The 22561-nt window shown below is 36.9% G+C and overlaps 1 protein-coding gene across 6 annotated transcripts in view; it reads left to right on the top strand.

The window, feature by feature from the left end:
* Ae2 (anion exchange protein Ae2) overlaps positions 1-22561 on the top strand; it is an 834322-nt gene that overhangs the window by 734116 nt on the left and 77645 nt on the right. For 5 of the 6 annotated variants that reach the window (XM_090404845.1, XM_090404844.1, XM_090404848.1 and 2 more), the window contains one exon: positions 16378-16631. In XM_090404845.1, the coding sequence (XP_090260971.1) occupies positions 16378-16631 (254 nt within the window). Of the gene's footprint in view, positions 1-16377; positions 16632-22561 lie in introns of those variants that run through there. The other variant, XM_090404846.1, reaches the window with a different exon arrangement.

Below are 22561 nucleotides of genomic sequence, written 5' to 3'. Positions count from 1 at the left end.
CCCTCTCCAATTTGCCAATACACTTGACTTATTCCTAACAAGCACCCCTTCCAAGTATGCTACGGGTATCAGTTCCCACCTTTGTAACTCAGATTACAACCTCATACAAGTCTCTTTTGCCACAGAACAACCTTCACCTACTAGTTCTCAGGCTCATGTTCTTTGGCACTACAGGGCACCAAATGAGACACCCTCCATGACTTCTATTCATCCTTCCCATAGTCCGAATATTGCTTCATTTCACCTAATCCAAACACCTGCTCAGACTAAATAATGGAAATCATCATCACAGGAATAAAGGCATTAGTCCCTTATTCGACTCCAAATTCACAGCTACTATCCATACTTTGGTTCTCAAAAAATTATGCCAATGCAGTAAAAGAAACAACTCTGCATACTGCTTCTAGACCAAAGGCCTACCTTCTCAACTCTGTCTATATCGCAGCTTGCAACAACTGTAAAAGAAACATCACCAAATCCAAATCAGACTTTGAAAGGGCCAAATACTGCAAACTTGCCTCATGCCCAAATGACAGTCACTCTTTCTGGTCCCTTGCCAAAGCAACAGGGCACAGCTTTTGCCTACCCAGGTTTCCACCACTCTCACATCTGGATAATACTGTAATTGCCTCAACTAAAGACAAGGCCAACTTACTACCATCACTCTTCTCTTACAGTTCCTGGATTAATGACCTGAGCAAAGTCCCCCCCCCCCAAGAACTACTCTCTTCGTGTCACCCATAGTCTTCTGGCAGAAAGAAATCTGAAAAATGCTTAATAACCTGAACACAAACAAAGCATCTGATTTTCATGGTATCCTGCCTGTTGTGTTAAAAACTTGTGCACCTCTAGAACTAACACCTATCGTCTCTTCATCCTCTCTTATTCAACTGGTTTCTTCCCTACAAAATGGAAATGGGCCCATCCCAAATAAAGGTGATAAAAGTCAACCAATGCACTACCAACCAATAACTCTCCCTTCTGTTCTCTCTAAAATTATGGAGAAGGTCATCAACAACCAACTCTTGAACCAACTAGAGAGCTATCGACTAATCAGTGACCAACATATAGATTCTGCTATTTATGATATACAACTAATCTTCTAGCTTTCATCAACCACCTTTGGACTCAAGCCATGAAAAAATTTGGAGAAACTCAAGTGGTTGCCCTTGATATTTTAAATGCATCTGATCAGCTTTGTCACAGGAGCCTACTTAGCAAACTGCCATCCTAGGATTTGCCTTCCACACTCTACAACTGGATCACCAACTTTCTCACTGGACACTCACTACATGTCCTGGTGGACGGTGTTCTCTTTTCAGATTTCCCCACCAGTGCTTTTACCAACTCTCTTCCTGTTTTATATATAAATGACCTGCTCTCACAGACATCCAACCATTCCATAGATTTGCTGATAACAGTACACTCTTCATTCTTATCATTTGACAAACCTTGTATTGCTCAAGTATTAGACTCAAGATCCATCACGACCAGTGGTGTGAACCTTGATCTCCTAGCTACATCCCAATGTGGCAAGGACAACTTTGTAGACTTCAATTCCACCAAAATTCAGTCCTGTCTAATCTCTTGCAACAAAAGAGCTCACATTCCCTCTCCCATGCCTTCAATAATACTGAGGTATCCAAACACAATAAAATTTCTCTTCAAACTGATCTACACCTCTGATCTTTCCTGGCACAAGCACATTTCAATTATAGCTTCTGCAGCTGCCAAAAAATGTGGTGTACTTTTTTTTTTTTTTTTTTTTTTTTGCACAAGATGCTACTTCAGATGCTAACTCTGTACAAATCCCAAATTCACCCTACCGTGGAATATTGTTCCCATATTTGTGGTTGGTGCTCCAAATTTCTCTGAGATTGCTTGATTCTATCCAGATGGCAATCCTGCCACTTAATGATCCCTCTCTCATATATCCACTTCAGTTACTCTCTCTATTTCTGCATTGTGATTCTTCTACAGATACTTTCATGGACAATGCTCTGTTGAATTGGTCAGTATTTTACCTTCACTTTTTCTAAAATCATTAGAAGAATCAATGATAACCAACATCCTTTTACAATCCATAAAAAATAAAATAATAATAATAATTATTATCATCAACCCTTTTTCAAACTGTGATTCTCCAGCAGCTGTGCAAAAGTAGTCTAAACCAAAAATTCAGTATATTCCCAATGGCTCAAGTCAAAAACTTCAGCTTCTCATTTAATTTATACTACAGGTTATAACAACTGCAAAAAAAAAAAAAAAAAAAAGTCATCATCAATCTGAATCTGACTTTATAAGAGCCAGATGCACTAAGTTTGTTTTTTGGTCACATAGTAATCAAGCATTCTGGTCCCTCACTAAGGCTATGAGATGCAACGTCTGTCCTTACACTTTTCCACCTGTCTAGCATACTAATAATACAATGGCAATATCTCCTGAAGATAACGCCTCCGTAGTGCAATTGGAAGAACAACAGTACATTGTGCCCTTCGATTGGAATAGGCCTAAGTTCGATTCTCGTCATGACGGAGGGAATCTTTACGTGGACTTTTTCAATCAAAGGTGAGTTTGCCAATCTCATGCGGTGGTAGCAGGGTTTTTCCCTCCGGGAACTCGGGTTTTTCATCCCCACATACAGACAAATCGGCCCTTCAGAATACACGCCATTTACAGACAAAAAATACTAGTTGTGATGGGCGGTTGATGGCGATAATTGGTATTAGAGGTTCGGTGGAGACAGTTGTAATAGGTATCCTCCTGCAATGAGTCTTCAGACTCCTTGGAGGTGTCACGAATAATAATAATAATAAGCCAGACCTCTTGGCATTAGTTTTTTTCTTCATCTCTAGACAACCAAGACAAATTCCCTCTCACTATTTCACAAACCTATTCACAGTGTAAAATCTCTCATGATGTGTAATTATGTAACTTATAATGTTCGCTTTTACATGTTTTTTTAAGGGGAATGTACTTAGAGAAATGATAGTTTGTCTGTGATAATCTTGTAATAAATTAACCATGAGCCTTTTTTTTAAGTAATGTGGCACATGACAACATCATCATGTAATGCTGTTAACTCATGTCTAATCAGTAAGTTTAAATCTAAGAATAGTGAAGAATTCTAACAATTGCCATAGATGGAAATTTCCAAAGATGCATGAAGAATGACATCAGCATGTTAAAAGGTCAATATAGGACCATATATTGAAAGTTCGAGAAACACACGCATGCGTACAATGGAAGTCCAGGCATATATAAGGCAAGTTGTCAAGAAGGAATTTTGTCTTAGGGTTTTCTATTTCTTCTCTTACCTGGGTCCACCGTCACATTAGTTCCTCCATCGATAACCTAAAGAGAAGCATTGTAGGGTTGTGGTCTCTTACCTGGGTCCGGCACCACATGAGAAATGTTGTGTCGATTGTCTAGCTAAGAAAGAGCTGCACATTGCCACAATGTTAAGGGTCCTATAGGGCATGGAATAATCGACGACTTGGACAAGGAGGAAATTTAGTGGGAAATCAAGAACAAATGCTGAACGAGAATTGTAAGTAGTTATATATGAAATAATTCTGAACAAGAATATATATCAACTGTATCTGTTTGTGATAATTTATATTGATATTGAATTAGGCTTACACAAGGTATGCCTTATTGTCAGTTAATGTGTATATGACTGATATAATTCTAGATTGTGAATTAGCTTTAAAGGAAGAAAATTAGAAACTAAGGTTGGATTTGGAAGAATTGAGAATAACAAAAGAATTTTAATGAAATTGTATATATATGGGGGTGCTTAAAGGTCAAAGCTGTATAACTGAGAGGAGACCTCCACATAGCCTTTAAAGGAATGCGGAGAACCGACTAGGGCTTCTGACCTAATGTCCAATCCTCACCTTCTCGTGGTGCACCCTGTTGGGTATCTACCTGGATACTGAACGAACGAGGATGGGCTGGCAATTTTGGATTTAGCCGACCAAATTGTATTCCTATTGGTTAAACCATAATACAAAATGATGGTACAACATGACAAAATTTCATGCTGGCTGGGGCGTCACCCAGTTAAACAAGGCCCCCGTTGTTTTCGCCAGGGAACCAGGGCGAAAAGTCAGCAACTGGAACAAATCTGAAAACACACCCCAACTCAACATCACCAGAGTTAAAGATCAGTACTATCAACATAAGAAGCCTGAATGGCAAAGAAATGGAGCTAGCGGAGGAATTAGATAAGTACCAGATCAACATAATAGGGGTGACTGAAACAAAAATGACAAAAACTAGTGAGATCTTTCTGAGCAATAAATACAAAATGTTATATTCAGGCAAGGACAATCAAGGAAAAGAAGGAGTAGCAATAGTATTCAACACAAAATACGAAGCTCATCTTGAATGGCAGACAGTGTCAATAGAGTGATTTGGGCAAATATCAGTGGAACTTGACAATGACACTTATTTGTGCCTATATAAGTCTCATTATATAGGCAAAAATAAGTCCCCACAAAAGGTTCTACTAAGGTAGAAGTGGACAAATTTTTTGAGGCTCTAGAGAAAGCTACTGACACAATAAAAAAGGAAAAGTTGGTCCTTGTTGGGGATGTAAATAGCAGAGTAGGAAGTGATTGTTAGACATACAAAAATGTTTTGGAAAAATTTGGAGAAAAGACCAAAGCTAATAATAATGGCAAATACCTGTTGGATTTCTGCTCAGGACATGGACTGGTTATTACTAACACCATGTTCCAACATAAAAATGTGCACAAATTCACAGGCAAGGAATAAGAAAAGTCTCATTGACATGTTATTGTTGATAGTGATGTTTTCTCCCTGGTGCAGGACACCAGAGTGTACAGAGGATTTGAAATTGGAAGTGATCACTATTTAGTCTTGAGCAGGATAAAATTGTATTTCATATTGAAAAGAATGACATGTAAGAAAGTTTTAAAGCAAATAAAAGTTGATCAGCTCTCAGATGTGAACTGTAGCCTAAAATACACAATCACGATTGAAGAAAAAACGAAAGAGCTTGAGAACAGGAACCAAACCTTGGAGATTCAGTGGCAAGCCTTGAAGAAAACCCTGATTGATTCAGCTAGAGAGGCATGTGGTGAAGTTGTCTGCAAGGATAGAAAAATTAGAACTCCATGGTGGACACAGGAAGTTAAAGAGGAAGTGAAGGGAAAGAAGAAAGCATATCAAAAGTTCCTGGCGAATAAGTCAGCTTGTGCTCTTAGAGAATACAGAGACAAATGTAAGAAAGCTAAACACTGTGTAAAACTAGCTAAGCAAAAGCCATGGGAGGATTTTGGCAAGAACATAGAAAATAAACATCAAGTAGGTGGTGAGATATTCTGGCGTTTGTTGAAGAAGCTTAGGAATGAAGGAAAGAGTGCTGTAAAAGAAGTTAGAGATGATAAAGTTGAAATGAAAACGGGAGAAAAATATATCCTTGAAACATGGAGTAATTACTTTGAAAATTTGCTAAATGAAACAAGCAGTGATGACAGCACTGTGATAAAACACACTGACCAGGCATGCAGTCAGGAATATATATCCATACTTGAAGTAGAAAAAGCCATCAAAGGCTTGAAACGTGGAAAAGCAGCAGGAGTAGATGATATTCGACCAGAAATGCTGAAGTATGGTGGTATAAAATTCTTACAGTGGCTGCACTGCATACTTCAGAATGCCTGGATTGGAGTAGAGCTCTCATAGTACCTATATATAAAAAGAGAAATAAAACTGAATGTGAGAATTACAGAGGTATATCCCTATTGAGTGTTCCTTATAAGATATATGCAAGTATACTTGAGAAACAGTTGAGAAGAATTGTGGAAGAAAAGCTTGGTGAAGAACAAGCTGGATTCAGGTCAAATAGAGGCTGTCAGGATCAGATCTTCACTTTACGATGAATAGTCAAGAAATCATGGGAATATAACAAAGATCTGTATTTAAATTTTGTCGATTTGGAAAAGGCATATGACAAGGTGCCAAGAGAGAAGCTATTCAATATGCTATAGTTATATGGCGTCAATGGGGCATTATATCAAGTAATACTTAGTCTTTATTTGAGTTGTAAGTTAGCAGATAGAATTGAAGGAAGTACAGGAAGATGGTTTAATGTTAAATCTGGTGTGAAACAAGGATGTACACCATCCCCTCTGTTATTCATTATCTATATGGATCACATTATGAAGGAAAGTGGTATTAAACATGATATCAAAATTGGAGATGTTAATGTCAGCTCTTTGCTTTATGCAGACGATATTATACTTCCGAATAAATCCGCTACAAGTCTGCAAGATTCCCTGACTAAATTGAATAACTGTTGTAATAGATATGGTATGAAGGTCAGCAATAACAAGACAAAGATAATGAAAATAGGCAGAATCGTTAAAAATGTCAACTGTGTTGTGAATGGAGAACCTGTGGAACAAGTAAAACATTTCAGCTACTTAGGCACGATTTTTACTGAAGATGGTAAATTAAATATCGAAATAGACAACAGAATCAACAATGCTGGTATGGTAGGAAGTCAATTGAATAAATTCATATGGAATAAGGGAGAAATTAGTCGGAACATTAAATTAGCTGTATAGAAGACAGTGTTCAAACCAGTTTTAACTTATGGATCTGAAAGCTTGGTCAGAAGTAAAACACTTGACCAAAGACTAGAGACCGCATATATGAGAATCCTGAAAAAGATTAGAGGCATGAACAGATGGCATCAATGGCAACATCATATTAAAAATAAGGATATTAGACAAGAACTGGACATTGTCAGCATCCAGGAATGCGTTAGCAGAGCTAATCTCAGATGGTATGGTCACTTAAATAGAATGGGAGAGGAAAGATTAGCAAAACAAGTGTTCTCTGCCAGGTTGGCAGGAAAACGACCCAGAGGAAGACCAAGATATAGGTGGATTGATACGGTACAAAGTGCCTTAGACGATAGAAATATAAGATATTTCTGTAAGACAATCTGGTTATGTTGGAGTCTTGACAAGTAACAGACTGATTTGGAGGAAAATTGTAGATAGGAAGTTAGTAATGATGTAAATTTTGCATATAGTACTATCATATCCTGTACACCCCTTGAGGGTACATGGCAGGAATTTGATGATGATGATGATGATGTATATATATGTTAATGTGAATCATACTGTAAATATTCCTTTTTGATTTAAGTAAATGGTTTGTGAACAACACATTGGATTGATTCTGTCAATGCACTTTCCTGAAAATTTTAAACCTGTTTAAAATAGAAGTTTATATTATCAATAATTAAGCCACAACTAATTTAAGGTAAGGATTAATATAAGCAGTGAATAGAAACGATATCTGCTTTGTCTTTGGTTTAAAATCTTATAATCTTGCACTCAATATATAGTCTAACTAGCACAGTCAAAAAAAAAAAAAAAATCACCTAACGCCTTTTTATTCCCGTGTACGGGGAGTAGGCGAGGCCATTTAGACCTATTTAACTTTTGGAGACTGAGTGGGCAGTTCAATCTCCACTGGTACCAATCAGAGATAGATGGCCCAAGGCTATCACTAATTAAGTGGTTTACAGTGAAGAGAGACGGCTCAAATGTGCCGCCATTTCGTGGTCCCTAATCCTAACACAACATATTTAATGTCTGAAATAATGTGGGTTCTACGGTCGATTTTCTTGAATTTACAGGACGAAAAACCTGAGTTTCCGGGAGGAAAAACCCACTTGCCCATACCAGAGATCGACTAACTCGGGAACCGGTCGAAAAAAGGCTTAGAAAAATTTCCTCTAGTCGCCGACTAGACTCGAAACGAAGTCTTCCTTCGTGTGGCCATGCGCCATGGTGTGCAAACGCCACATCCACTGAGCTACACAGGCTCTTAGCACAGTCATTAAACAAATAAATTTGTTAGACTATAGAGCATGAGAATATAGGATATAGTAGAAATAGATAGATAGTAGCAGCCGATAGTTAATTCAGACCATTATAAGTAAAGAACACAAAGACAAAGCAGGGTAAGAAATAAAACAGAATGTATTATAACAACAGTATGCCTCCTCTGAAATTTCTGCAAACAGAATTAGAAAAATACGCACTTTGCTTGATACCATTATATCTCTAGGCCTTGATGGTATCGTCCATCCCCAGTTGTATTAAAAACTTGTTCTCCATAACTTATGCCTGCATTGTGCTATCTCTTCAAGCTGTCGTACTCATCTGGCATTTATCCTATATAGCTTGAAATCTGGCTTTTATTTAGCTAGTTCCCAAAATAAGGAGACAGAAGTCAATCATCAAACAATTGCCCTATCTTCAGTACACTCAAAAATAATGGAAAAGGTCATCAACTGCTCCACTACTTGGTAATGTGTCAAGAAATGATCATTAGTCACCCGCTTTTCAGATGGATCACTATCTTTTCCCATTTACAGAAAGCCAACACACACAGGAAGATACCTACATAAAAAATCACATCATCATCCAGTCCAACAGTATGGCATTTTATAAACATTTAACACACAGAGCCAGAGCCATTTGTTCCAACGATACAGCTCTGACCACAGAACTCAAATATCTGTGCCATATGTTCTTAGCCAACAGCTGCAATTTCTACAAAATAGATAAAACACTACACAGCCCTATTACTCCTCCCTCCCCTAATACACAGGAACACAACATGACCATCTCTATTCCCTATGTCAGAGGTACATCAGAAAATATAGCCGAAGTACTGATGAAATATGGTCTTTGCACCACTTTCAAACCTCATGTCAAACTAACAACCCTGATCCGCTCATCTAAGGATAAACTTCACCCTCTAACACACCCAAGAGTGTATGAAGTTCCCTGTGACTGCGACTTGGCCTACTATGGACAAACAGGAAGATCAGTTAATCTGCCTGGAAGAACATAAAAAATACATTCGCTACTATTACTGTGGCAAGTCAGGACTGACAGACCATGCTTTGGACACCCCTTCCATCTACACAAGCTGTGTAGATGGAAGAAAACTAATGTGCTATTTAGGAGTCGTTACAAATCTGAAAGATTTTTTTTTGAGTCAGCAATGGTTTTGAAGAATTCTTCTAACCTGAACAAATATGGTTGCATTAATTTTCCAAAAATTTGGGAGACTGTCATCCTAAAAGCAACTCCCACATAGCTGTTTTTTTTCACAACATTAAAAAGCACCAAATAGTATTCTAGATCATTTGTCGATTGCAATTGTATTGTTCCACTTACTCACTGTCGCATGTACAAGTGTGTTGTGCTCTGATGATGCTGGTTTGAAATTCAGCGAAATATAAGCACGTAACAAAACATCTTTTGATTAAATTGTTTGGTGTTGTTAATACCATTAAAAATTAAGTCATGAATAACTGTCAACATATAAGCTCATCTGTTAAATCAGCTCTCAAGTCTTCAAGAAAATTATGAACAAATTCTGTTCTTCTTTCAATCACATGGCTGTCATGCCATAGATCTTGGAACTTCTCATGTGTGGGACTGATAAATGTCTCCTGCAGTGTGATGACCGCTATTTAAAAACTCAGGGGGGTTTGAAATGCTTCTCCACATATGAAGATATGTGGAGAAGCATTTCAAACCCCCCTGAGTTTGAAAATATTTGTACTGGCTCACCAGGCAGGCAAATATTTCACTAGTCAGCCTGGGTGAAGCAGCATTGTGTGTAATGTTGATATTAGATAACTGCTGCATGGAATCCAAGGACTCACTTGCCAATAGGCACTATACTCCAACAGGGACCAACGTTTCCTTTTTCATTGTGTCACTACTTTCTCTAATGCCTGAAAAAATTCCTTCATTTCTTCTTTGGTAGAACCTTCTGTGAGACCAAAAGCACCAGTAAGTCTCATTTTCAAATTCCCCATTCTAATATTTGTCCATCACTCTACTTGATATCGTCTGCCATTGAAGATTATCATCATATTTAGTGTTGAATACAATAACTACTCCCTTTTTTACCTGATTGTTATTGCCCGAATATAAGATTTTGTATTTGCTGCTTAGAAAGATCTCACCTGTTTTTGCCTTTTTTTTTTCATTCACACCTGTTATGTTGATCTGGTACTTATCCAATTCTTCTGCTAGTTCCATTTCTTTTTCATTGATACTTCTTACATTGATAGTACCAATCCTGAACTCTGATGATGTTGAGTTGTGATGTGTTCTCAGATTTGTTACAGTAGCTGACTTTGCACTGTTTGCCCTGGTTCCCTGACGAAAACAACTGAACCTTGTTTAACAGGGGACTTCCCAGCTGGCATGAAGTTTTGTTATGTTGTACCGTCATTTTACATTGTGGTTTAAGCCAATGAGAATACTTGATTTGCTAAATCCTAAATTTAGCAAATCAATGTGCACAAATTTGTGAATTTGTGCGCATTTTTATTACTAACACCATGGTGTAAGTAATAAATAATCTATGTCCTGAATAGAAATCCAGCAGGCATTTCTGGCTTTATTTCTATGCTAACTATACTATAATAATCTTGCCTTGAAAATATTCAGCATCTAAGCACTCCCTACCCATTCTGGCAGCTCATTCCACTCATTTACCATGTAAACAATATTCTTTTCACTTCCTTACTCATGTGATTTTGTACAGTTTTCAGGGATGACCTCTTATTCTCCCATCAACCATTATTTTGTGCCAGTTCCCTTGTATCTGTCTGATGATAGGTCCACTCACCAACTGATATGGTTTCAGTCATATCACATCTCCTCCTCTTTTCTAGCTGTGTCGACTACATTCCATCCTCATACTCAACATTCCAGAGACCTGAGATAGTCTTATTCATTCATCTCTGCACTTTCTCCAGTGTTTCCTTATTGCCAGTATAACCTGGTAACGATATCTGTGGAGAAATCCAGATGCAGCCTGATTAATGCCTTATTTATACAGCAGAAGAACTATCACCTCCATATTCATATTCATTAGGATTCTCCACATTATAACAGCAATTTTTTAGGTGATCTTTACAACTTTTGCAGTGTGTCCACCAAGATCAGTGATAATCGATGTGAACAGTCGTCAGTAAAGTAAAATGTGATAAGGTAAAAAAAAACTATATGACATAAAGCATGCCATAGAATCCACATTATGTAAATTTAACTGAAGATTAAACTGAGCAACACCCCCCCCCTCACTTATTTCTTTACTCATCAACTAAAAATTTGTACTCATCGTGGACAAGCAGATGAGCACATTTTTCAAGCTCTAAACACATACATCTGGAAGGGATAAAGCATTTGCTGTTTTTAAAATTTCTTTTGCAAATGATAATTACTTTTTATAGCCCTAAATTGGAAATGAAATTATTCTTGATTAGGTTTGGTCAAACGAAGATCTCACAGGACTTCTTGAACAGACATCAAGACTTCAAGGAGGTGTGACATAAATGATGGCATGTGGTTTATGTGGTCAGGGCATGGTCTACAAATGCTGATTCTCCCTGTTGAAATTAGATATAGTTCTTGTGAGAAGAGAAGCTAGCTATAGTTTCTGATTTCTGCAAACTGGTTATTTGTCCACAATACAAATTGTGCACACTGCTTGTATAGTATTTATTTGAGTTATTAAAGTTTTCTGTTATATTACAGTTCCATAATAACAAATGGGAACAGGACAGTTGTGGCCAAGACATCACTGTACAGGTAATTTAATGTGAGGATCTTTGTGATTTGCAGTTTGTGCATGCAGTGCATTGTCAAAGGTGAGAAGAAGCTTTGAGGAGGAAAGCAAAAATTGTGTTTTGGAAATGTTCCCAAAGTGAGATAATGGAGAACATTTGTGACAAGAGGTATGAAAATGTACATCTTGTAGAGAACATAGAAAAGAATGCTTGAATGATTGATAATTGAATAAAATATGAATAATGATAGCGTGCATCAGAAATAACACAAAAGACGTGTTGGAATTTGAGAATGATGAAACAGAAATAATGAAAAAAGAGTGCTTACAAGATCTTTCACAGACAGTTAGAGATAATGTAAGCTTAAACAATGGGAGAAGTATCAAGTAAGTGGCTTAGCAGAGAGAGAGAGAGAGGGAAGTAAGAAAGAACACTGAAAGAAAGGGAAAAAAAAGCAAAGGGAGAGTAAGGAAACAATATCATATAATTTCCATAATCAAAACTGTGCTTGAAGAGTGCAAGATGAAATAATGTTTTTCTGGTGCAAAGATTAAAGATGTAAATTAAGTTATTCAAATATCAAGTGAGAGAGTTGAAAGAGTTAATACTTTTGGTTTAACAACAACAACAAAATCAAGTATACATGATTTAACATATTCACACCAAGCTTTGTCTTAAGCTATATTTTTCGATATTATTATTCATGACACCTCCAAGGAGTCCGAAGACTCATCGCAGGAGGACACTTACTATTTATACAACTGTCTCAACCACTACACCGAACCTCTACTAGTAATCATCTCCATCAATGGCATCTACCGCCCACCTCCACAACTAGTATTTTTTTTCTGTAAATTGCATGCTGAAGACCCTATTTGCCTATATGCGGGATGAAAAACCCGAGTTTCCAGGAAAAAAAATCCTGCTACCTCTGTATGAGATCGGTTAACTCACAATATACAGCACAAAATGCTTCCCAGTGTGAATGTGTTAAATGCAAGATATGAATTGGTTACTAGAAGTAAAAAAGAGAGAGAGATAGTTGAAACAAAAAAAAAAAAAAGGATTGTGATTGCAGATTAGTTAGTGCATAGATTGATTGCATTTGAATGGATATGGAGTTAGGTGTCTACAGAAAGTTTTATTCACCAAGAGAATAGAAGTGCAAATGCCCAAGCAAGGTAGGGCTTCTTTTTGGGTGGGTGATGCTTGTTATATTTTCTGCAGGCATCATTAAGGCAAATGAATAGAGAATGGGGAAATATCAAAGAATGTTTATTATAGGAACAGTCATTTAAGGATACAAATGGGCCCAGGGAATATTACAATCATTTATACTAATTTTCAGTAAACCTAAGAAACTGGAGTAAGATGTTTGGTGCATTTGTTAGCCTGACTTGTCCAAAAATTAGTGAGACTTGTTTGATGGAGAAGGATAAAATTGCAGCAGAGATTGGATGGAAGAGATATTGTATTTATGATAATACAGGGAATATGTGGGAGGAAGTCATCAGTAGATCCCCCCCCCCCCATAACAGGAAAACTGCATCCAACACAAACTGAAATTAAGATGGTAAGATTTATGGGGAGATAGTAGAGCTGAAGTTATCGAGTATGAGATAAAAGTCAGCAGGACAAATATATATATTTTTTATTACTAGTTATTTAATAGAGATGTGTGTTAGACATACATTTTTTTTAAATAACTGCTGCTATTGGCCAGGGCTGCAAAAGATGATGTGAATGGTTTGCATCGACAGATTTCTTCAGTAATCATCTTGTTAGTTACTCACATATGATGTTAATGGATGCTGTATGGTCACTCACAGGGTTTTGGGCAAACCAGCAGCCTTTTGACTGGAGAGAGCTATGCTAACCACTCAGCCAAGCAGGTGATTATTCTGGGAGCTCTCATCTGTGGGGATATGTTGAAAGGAAGAAATAACATATGAAAAGAAATGAAATTTATGCAGCTACTGAGGATAATTACTTAAAACAGTGTATAACAGAAGATATCCAGGATTTGAGTGTTGCTCTGTTTGGTGATATATTTGTCTCTTTTAGTAGCAGTCTTTATACTCTGCTGGATTACATGAAATGTGCTTTGATTCCTTTTGCATTAAAAATAAATAAATAAATAAATAAATCCTCTAATACCTTTTATTCCAAAAGGGAGTAAGTAGAATACTTAGCTTTAACTTTTGGAAATAGGTAGCCAATCAGCCCCTTAGTCATCACCAGTAATTGAGTTCAGTTGATGGAAGTTGTCAGGCATGCTTTTGCATACCTGACAACAGGTATGGAAGGAATGCAAGATGATGGCAGTTGTCAGGTATGCTTTTGCATACCTGACAACTGCCATCATCTTGCATTCCTAAATCCTGAGGTGTATGAGAGGGATATACAGTAGTATACTTAGATTTTGCAAAGGCATTTGATAGATTACCCCATGATAAGTTGATAGTTCAAACTAGAGTGGATGGGATAGGATATTAGATTAGTGCATCTGATCGGAGATTGACTATCTGATAGGTATCAGCAAGTTGTGTATGAAGGAGCAATATCCTGGAAGAGGAAAGTCTCTAGTGGTGTGACTAATGAGTCTGTTTTAGGACCATTGCTGTGTAACCTGTATGTTAATGATATTGGTGATGATTTGGATGGGAATATTCAGTTGTTTGCAGATGATGCAAAGTTGGGACAAACTGTGAAGAGCACATCAGATGTTGTGGCCTTACAAGAAGACCAGAATAGATTGAGTGAACGGACATGAGAGTAGGGATACCAGTTCAATATTGCAAATATAAGGTTTTAAATTTTGGGAAACAAAGATGTAGAATTTATGCTTGGGAAACATTGTTGGAGGCAGGGGAAATAAGAGATGTTGGTCAATAAGTATCTAAAATTTAGAGGACACATTGCCAAAATTGTGAGACAACACAATGAATTCTGGAAGTGATGCAGAGGACATTGACTTGTAGAAGTAAGAAGATTCTTGTTCCATTGTATAAGGCTCTGATTAGACTACTGTGCACAGATTTTGTCACCTGGTTTTCAAAAAGACAAAGAGATGTTGGAAAAGGTCCAGAGGCGACTAAGGTAGTTTCTGATCTCTGGAATGTCAAATATGAGAATAGTTTGAGAAGATGCACTCTGCAGAGTCTAGTGGATAGGAGGATGAGGGGGTGATATGATAGAGACCTACAGGTTAGTAAGGGGTTGTTGTTGTAGGATCAATGTTGGAGAGGTTTTACAGAAAAACGATGAGAGATCATTTGAGAACCAAAGGTCATCCCTGGAAGCTGTATAAGGAGGGCATGGGAATGAAAAGCAAGTTTTTTGCATTCAGAGTTGTGAATGATTGGAATGCCTTGCCTGAGAGTGTGGTTTTTGCAGAGAATTCAAGTGTGTTTAAGATTCTGTATGATGAACTGTGTGTATGACAAAAGGACTTCCTAGGTGAGTGTCTGACATCATGGGATCTTCGGGTAGTAATAATAATAATAATATTGTCTGAAATAGTGTGAGTTCTACTGAGCATTTTATTACATGAAGAGTAAAAAACATCATTTTCCATGAAAAAGACGTGCTTCTGCCAACAAATGTGAGACCCCCTAGCTAGAAAAGTCTAGAAAAAGTTCTCAGTTGGCAACTAGAATTGAATCTGTGACAGTCTTTCTTCTGGTAGTCTGTATTTATTATTAATTCTCCTTCTACACAACCATCAATGCCATCTACTGCCCATCACCATCAACAAGAGTATTTTTTGTCTGTACATTGCATGTGTTCTGAAGGCTGATTTGTCTGTATGTGATGAAAAACCAGAGTTTCATGGAGAAATAACCCTGCTACCACTGTAGGAGATCTGCTAACATGCCTTCAAATGAAAAAGCACAAATAAAGATTTATCCTCAAACTCAGGCCTTTTCCAATCAAAGGGCACAATATACCGTCGTTCTTCCACTTACACTACTGAGGCACTATGGGAGTGGAAGCACTACCACTCAGCTATATAAAATCCATTTTGTATTATTTTGCTCTGATGATACTAAGTAAAACACTGTAAAATATTATCTGTAATTGGTGTTTCAGACTACTCCACTGAAACAGATGGATAGTGATTGATGATTAAATTGGTTATTGATGCTTGTTTACTGAGATTAAGAGAATTTTTTCCAATGTGTATGTGAGCTTTCAAAGACCAGTTGTCTAAATTTAACTTGTCTAATTTTTCTTACTGATAGTTAAGTTACAGAACTACCACATATTGTCTAGGTGGTAAACTTGTTTCAAAATGGGACACATGAGTAATCGTTAATCAGCAAACAACTATATAGCATTTACTTGCTAATTCAGTAACTTAAAACAAGGATTAAACTGTAATATTAAAACAATCACAAAGTCAGTTGATACAAGTGTAGTGGTGTACTTCAATTTCAGAAATTGTATAGGTACATGCTTGTGAACTTGAATGTATTCACAAAACCTATGAATCAATGTTGAAGACATCAGATGTCATTTTTTCATGTGGCTTGGGAGTGCATCTTTATCCCAAAGTAGGTAATTTCCATGAATGCATAGTAAATATGTTTTAAAGTCCCAAAATTTCGTATGAGCTGAAATACTTTGCCCTCTACAGTGAGTCATTATTCCATAATGAAGCAATTATTTCTTTTTTTATTATTGTAAAGTTTTATAAGTTGAAATATTTGAATATTTTTCAGATTAATTGTATGTAAAAAGGAAAGAAAACTGAAGAAAGGCTCTGGATTTCACCTAGACCTATTATTGATTGGCTACATGCAAATAGGCTGTGCCCTGCTTGGTGGACCTTGGATGTCAGCTGCAACTGTAAGATCTGTTTCTCATGTTGTTAGTGTAACAGTTATGAGCAGGACACATGCACCTGGAGAATCACCACATATTGTGGAAGTCAAAGAACAAAGGTTATCAACATTTCTTGTTGCCCTTTTCATAGGTAAGCATGTTAGATTAAAACTTTAAACTTTTTGCCTGCTTTTTCTCTTGTTCTCTTATGCTTTTTCTCTTATGTTATTTTCATTTAACACTTATTTTGTTTCCTTATATATATATATGTATATATATTTCCCCCCCCCTTATAATTAATAGCAGATTAGATTCATTGTGCCATTAGATATGATGAAGCATCATCTGGCTCGGGAAAGAGAGATTCAGATCCTGTCTATAATATTTCAGTAAAGGTTAGATTTAATCTGTCTTGATGGAAGTGGTAGAGATTTTCCCTTTTACAAAACTGACAAACCAATCTAAGATTATGTGATAAGTCATCTGAGATAGAGATTCTGAATAAACTAGAACTGTCTGACATCTGTCTCAAAAATGGAAGGTATTCAAAATCCCAAGTCATTGATATGGGGGTTTTCTGCTAGGTGATGCTTTCTAACTTATATACTAAACAACAATAAATTACTTAAAAGAATGCAGAATTATTCAGAATGTTTTTTCATCCTTTACATAGATTTTCATAAAATGATATTGGAACCAGATGTGGACAAGCCAGTTTAATGTTACCAGATATCTTATTTTGGATTTAAGATTGCTTGCATCAAGTCGGTAAAAGCCACTGATTGTTGCAACCACAACTGCTGCAGGTTCAGACCCTGCATCCTTTCACTGTCTTGTAATAGCTTATATTCCTAAAAGAGAGTAGATAAGGCCATTTTACCCTTTTGTAACTTTTGGAGACTGAGGGGCAGTCATTCAGTTCCACTCTACTCCCTTAGCCAACAGAGATAACAATGATAACAAGTTATCAATGATAAATGGCATCCAGTGAAGGGAATATGGCAGGCACCTGTCTTGTGGTTCCTAACAGTAATGCAATATGCCACAGATAGATTAACTTCGGAACCAGTCAAAGAAAGGTTTAGAAAAAGTTTCTCTAGTCAGCAACTATAATCAAAGTTAAAACATTCTTTCTTTGGTTCAGGGTGGCTTACCACTACAGTACTACACAAGCAGCATGGATGCTGTTAAAGCCTTCTCTGGAGAAGCTTGTATTTGTATAAGCTTGTAAATGACTTTAAGGCTTGTGTTATTTTAAAAACAATAATAAAAAGATGATGAATAGTTATTGGTTGTATATATAATGGAACTGTACTGAAGAGTTAAAGAAAGGGAAATTGTAATCGTCCTTCTGCTGTAGATATTCTCAAGATGATGATAACATCCTCTGCAGTTATCATTCCCCTTACTTTTAATGGGAATTTAAATATACACAACACTCTGTGGGGCAGTGGCTGCACAAACATCTGAGGAAGAGTTGAGTGTATGCTCAACAACAGTGATCTCTCCCTCTTAAACCCAGGAAGCAACATTTTCTTCCACATGTGTATGTGAACATTCACCAGTAGCATTTTAATTGATCGCTCATTCTCCCATTTCCCACTGCTTAAGTAGGAAATTGATGATAACCTATTTGTGAGTAATCACTTTCCCATGTTATACACTTTTCTGCATGGGCAACCATGTATAACATCATGGATATTATGCTTTAAAATTGAGCAAGCTAGCTGGTACACTTTTTCTTCATTAGCATAATTCGATTCTTCAGCAATCAGTTCTTCTACTATCCAGAGTGCAGTAAATTATGTAACAGAAAGTATTATAGAAACTGACGCAAATGCAATTTCTAAATCATATAGTCAGTTTCCACATTTGCCTAAGCCTTGCCATGATGGAATGACGATTGCACAGCAGCCAAAAAACCCCAGAAGAAAGCTTGGAGTATTTTTGCAGATATCCCACAGCTGCAAATGTAATTGCTTTCAAATATGCTCAAGCAAGACATATCTGCCATCAGTGCCAAAAAGAATCCTGGATCCAGTGCATATCATCCATAACAAAAGTAGTCAAAAGTAGAGAAGTCTACTTTTGAAAAATGAATGATAGATACACCACCCCACCAGCTCTCCATGTTGGAACATGATGGCTGCACAGTTGCCGACACACCAGGGAGATTTTTGCTAAAACATAAGCAGTATCTTCTTGTCCCCTCCTGAAGTTCAGTGTCAAAAAATTCAAAGCAGAAAAACAATAAATGCTGTTTTTTTTTTTTTAAATGGTACTGAAGAATACAACAGGCTGTCCACAAAATAAGAAATAAAAGCTGCTTTCATTAAGTGCCATCTGCTTTTGGACCAGTTAATATCCATTACATGATGGTAAGACTTCTGTTGCCATCAGTTGCTGCTGCTGCACCTTTATAACAGAATTTTTTATCAAAGTATATTTCCAAATATTCTGGCAAAAGGCAGTTATTATTGCCTTTCCTAATCCACAGAAGAATCCAAAATCGTCCATAAAGTATCAACCAATTGCTCTGACCAGCTGATTGTGCAAGATTATAGAAAGAAAAAAAAAGGTGTACTTGAATCTTTTATGGTTTTTGGAGAGAAACAATCTTTTTTTTTTTTTTTTTTTTTTTTTTTTTTTTTTTTTTTCAGAACACAATCTGGCTTCCTTAAATATCATTCAACAACTGATTATCTAGTTTGGCTGGAAGCATTCATTAATGATACCTTCCTAAAATGTGAAGCGCTTAATGTCAGTTTTCTTTGAACAAATGATCCTGCTTGAAGATTTTGGAACACTGAAAGACCCATGCAATTTTGCTTTTGAACAGAATCTTCCTCTTTCTATCAAGAACTTTACACCCCTAGCCCTCAAATACTCTAATAGCTTCAAAGAAAATGGAGGACCTCCTCCTGGGGTTAGTAAGTAAGAAAAAGAGACAGATAAAAAAGTTTTAAGTAAAAACCCTCATTAGGAAGAATGTTAGTATGAGGGTAGAAGCAAGAAGAGTAAGAGAAAAGTATGATCAAAAGCTTTGAAATAGATCATACTTAGCTCTGGGACCCCAGGTTAGCCATGCCGATGCCTGCAAGTCACACGCCCCATGGGGATCTGCAATATTATAATTACTATTAACTCTTGAGACCTCTATTCTTGAAAGATAGGTTAATTTATTTACCTTTAAATGTATTTTTATGTCTGCTATGCGAAGTTGATGAACTCAGCCACATTCTGCACCTGGAAGTATTTTTACAATTTTCATCGTGGATTTCCATCGCTGATTGATTAGGATAAAGTCAATTTGGTTTCTAGTTCTATCACCAGGTGATCTCCAGGTATATAGTCTACGATTATGGTGTTTGAAGTATGAGTTTTTGTTATATTCATCTCTCTTGCTAAACAGAAATTTTTGTCCTTTCTCTCCTACTATTTTGGTTCCTTAAGCCAAAAGCTCCAAGATCCATATATAGTTATAGACACAGATCTATAACTGGATCTATAGATCCAGTTATAGATCTGTGTAATGCCTTACTAGTAATTATTGCAACCCCATTCTTGCTGACTGAATCGGAGTCTGCAAAGCATATATGATTACCCATGTATGAGTTAAAGTGACCCTTGCCTCTCCAATGGGTTTCTGTGCTGCTTTGATTAAGTACCATCTACATTGATACCCAATAAATTTGTGTTCCTTTCTTTCATTTCTTTTTATACAATGTCTAGTTTACTGCTCTGTACAAGGCCTTGTCCATTCCATGTAGCTATCCAAGTTATTTTTTTTAATGAGTGTTTTTTGCTCAGAATTGGGTTTTAGCTGAGAGAGAAATCAGTTTTGTCAACATCGTGCGTACTCAGCAGAGGTCTAATTTGTGTATGCACATTCCTTTTTCCTCTGTGCCCAGAGGTATTGCCTTGGTTTGCCAGGCTGGAAGCTGCCTCCTCTTTTAATGCTATCCATCAAGGTTGTCATGGGAAAGTAGTAGAGTGGTTTCCCTCTTGCCTTCTCTATCACAGTGTTACTGCCATTAAAGCCATGCCAAGTAACTGTCTGGAGATGAACCCTATATAGATGTTCTGCATCTTCAGCTTCATGCCAGTACCGGTAATCGCTGTTGTCCACTAACAAGCCTGTTAGTCCATGGGAGGTATTTCATTTCCCTCCTACCACCTGTATCTGGGAGGCTTTTCCCTATCCACCACTTGGAGATGCCCCCCCCCCCAGGGATTATTTATATATACACACACACACACATTTAATTTATCTGTTGTTATAATTTTCTTGGGTATCTCTATACAGTCAAAGACTCATCATGGGATGGCTCATGCTAACTGATATTCCCCAATATCTGTTTTACTTCTCCTTGAACTCATTCATTAATAAAGTACTCATAACTACCTCTGGCAACCCATTCCATTCATACACAATTTCTAGGAGTTGCCCTTTTTTGTATCATTGTAGTGCACTGTTTCATTAATTCAGTACACAGCTCATGAATTAATGAAACAGTGCACTACAATGATAAAAAAAAAAGGAACCTTAAGTGCACATGACTGTACAATTTGGCACATTGAGTTGGCATCTGTTATCCTTAATCCTTACTGTTTAAATCATCCTGTAAGATCTCTGTCATCTTCATTAACTGTTGCACTACATCAGAAAACAATTGGATCCCTTTGAATCATTTCCTGATATTCTAATTAACTAGCAGCTGTTTTATTTTTCCTTTATTCAATTTTGCCATATACTATTCTTTGATGTCTGTCCAACAGGCATCCCCTTATTTTCAGCTTCATATCCATCCCTATTTACTCCAATTTTTGAAAGAGAGTGCCATGTGGTATCCTATTGAATGCCTTTGTTAAGTCCAGATTATCATTGTATAGCCATTTCCTTTATCCAATTCTAGTAATCACGTTATTATAAAAAGTGAACCAATTACTAAGGCAAGTCCAGCCCTTCACAGAATCAAGATGTCTCTCACAGAGTATCATATTCCCATCCACCCATTCCTGAGTTCTGTTTTTTTTTTTTTATCAGCTTTGCCAATACTTTAACCATCACTTCTGAGATTGGACTGTAATGTGTTATCTCTATCTTGGAGCCTCCTTTATGCAGTAGAACTATTTTGTTCTCTTTCCCTTCTCTTAGCACCTTCCCAGATTTGAGACTAACATTAAACAGTTTGGTCAGAGAGTTGCCATTTCCCCTTGTCTGTTCTTGTAATTCTCAAGTTGATATCTGACATTATTTTTGGCCATGTTTGCATTCAAGTCCTGCAACATCTTAGCACCTCCAGTTCATCTACCTCTCATCTGTCAATGTCACATCTGGCTCTTCATTATCTCCATCTGAATGTACACAATTGCAAAATTACCACTCAGTAACCCAACTATCCACTTTATTTACATCTCTACCATCAGCATTCATTAGTTATCCTTCCATTGTAATTCTTCCATTTACTTGCCATTTAGTAAAAGAACTCTTCGGGTTTACTTTGGTGCACACTCTCATAATCTGCTTTTTGCCTTCCTTACCATACTGGTCTCCCTTTTGCCTGTGCTTTGTACTGCTTATGAGCATCCTGATCACATTTTCTTTATATACCCTCGATGATTTTCTTTTTTTTTTTTTTGCAATTCCTGCTTAATGATGCTACTCATCCAACTCCAATCTAATTTATCCTCCTGACTCTGGATATGCTGCATTCTTCAAAACATCCGATGACTATCTCCTTTGCACTGCTAACTTCTTTCCTCCTCAAGATACTTATGCCACGTCACTACTCTAATTCCACACTCATATATCTCCTCTTGACTGTAAATTTGGCATCTTTTTTTTTTGTACATATATTCGAATCATTCTGTACAAGAGCTATTTTTTATTTGTTTTTTTTTATCCCAAAATTTTCACACTTGTTTTCTTTTCAGTGGTATTTACATTTGCATCCTGTTCAAAATCAGATACAAGTGTATGCTGAAAAGTTATGATAATAGCCATGAAGGAATTGAGATAGCCATGTAATATACACATTATTCCACACATTCCTCATACACTTGTTACAATGCTGCTGC

The sequence above is a fragment of the Typopeltis vanoorti genome, chromosome 15, assembly GCF_054136105.1.
Source record: "Typopeltis vanoorti isolate ZY-2024b chromosome 15, IOZ_Tvanoo_1.0, whole genome shotgun sequence".
NCBI lineage: Eukaryota > Metazoa > Arthropoda > Arachnida > Uropygi > Thelyphonidae > Typopeltis > Typopeltis vanoorti.
This window is presented reverse-complemented; position numbering and strand designations above follow the sequence as displayed.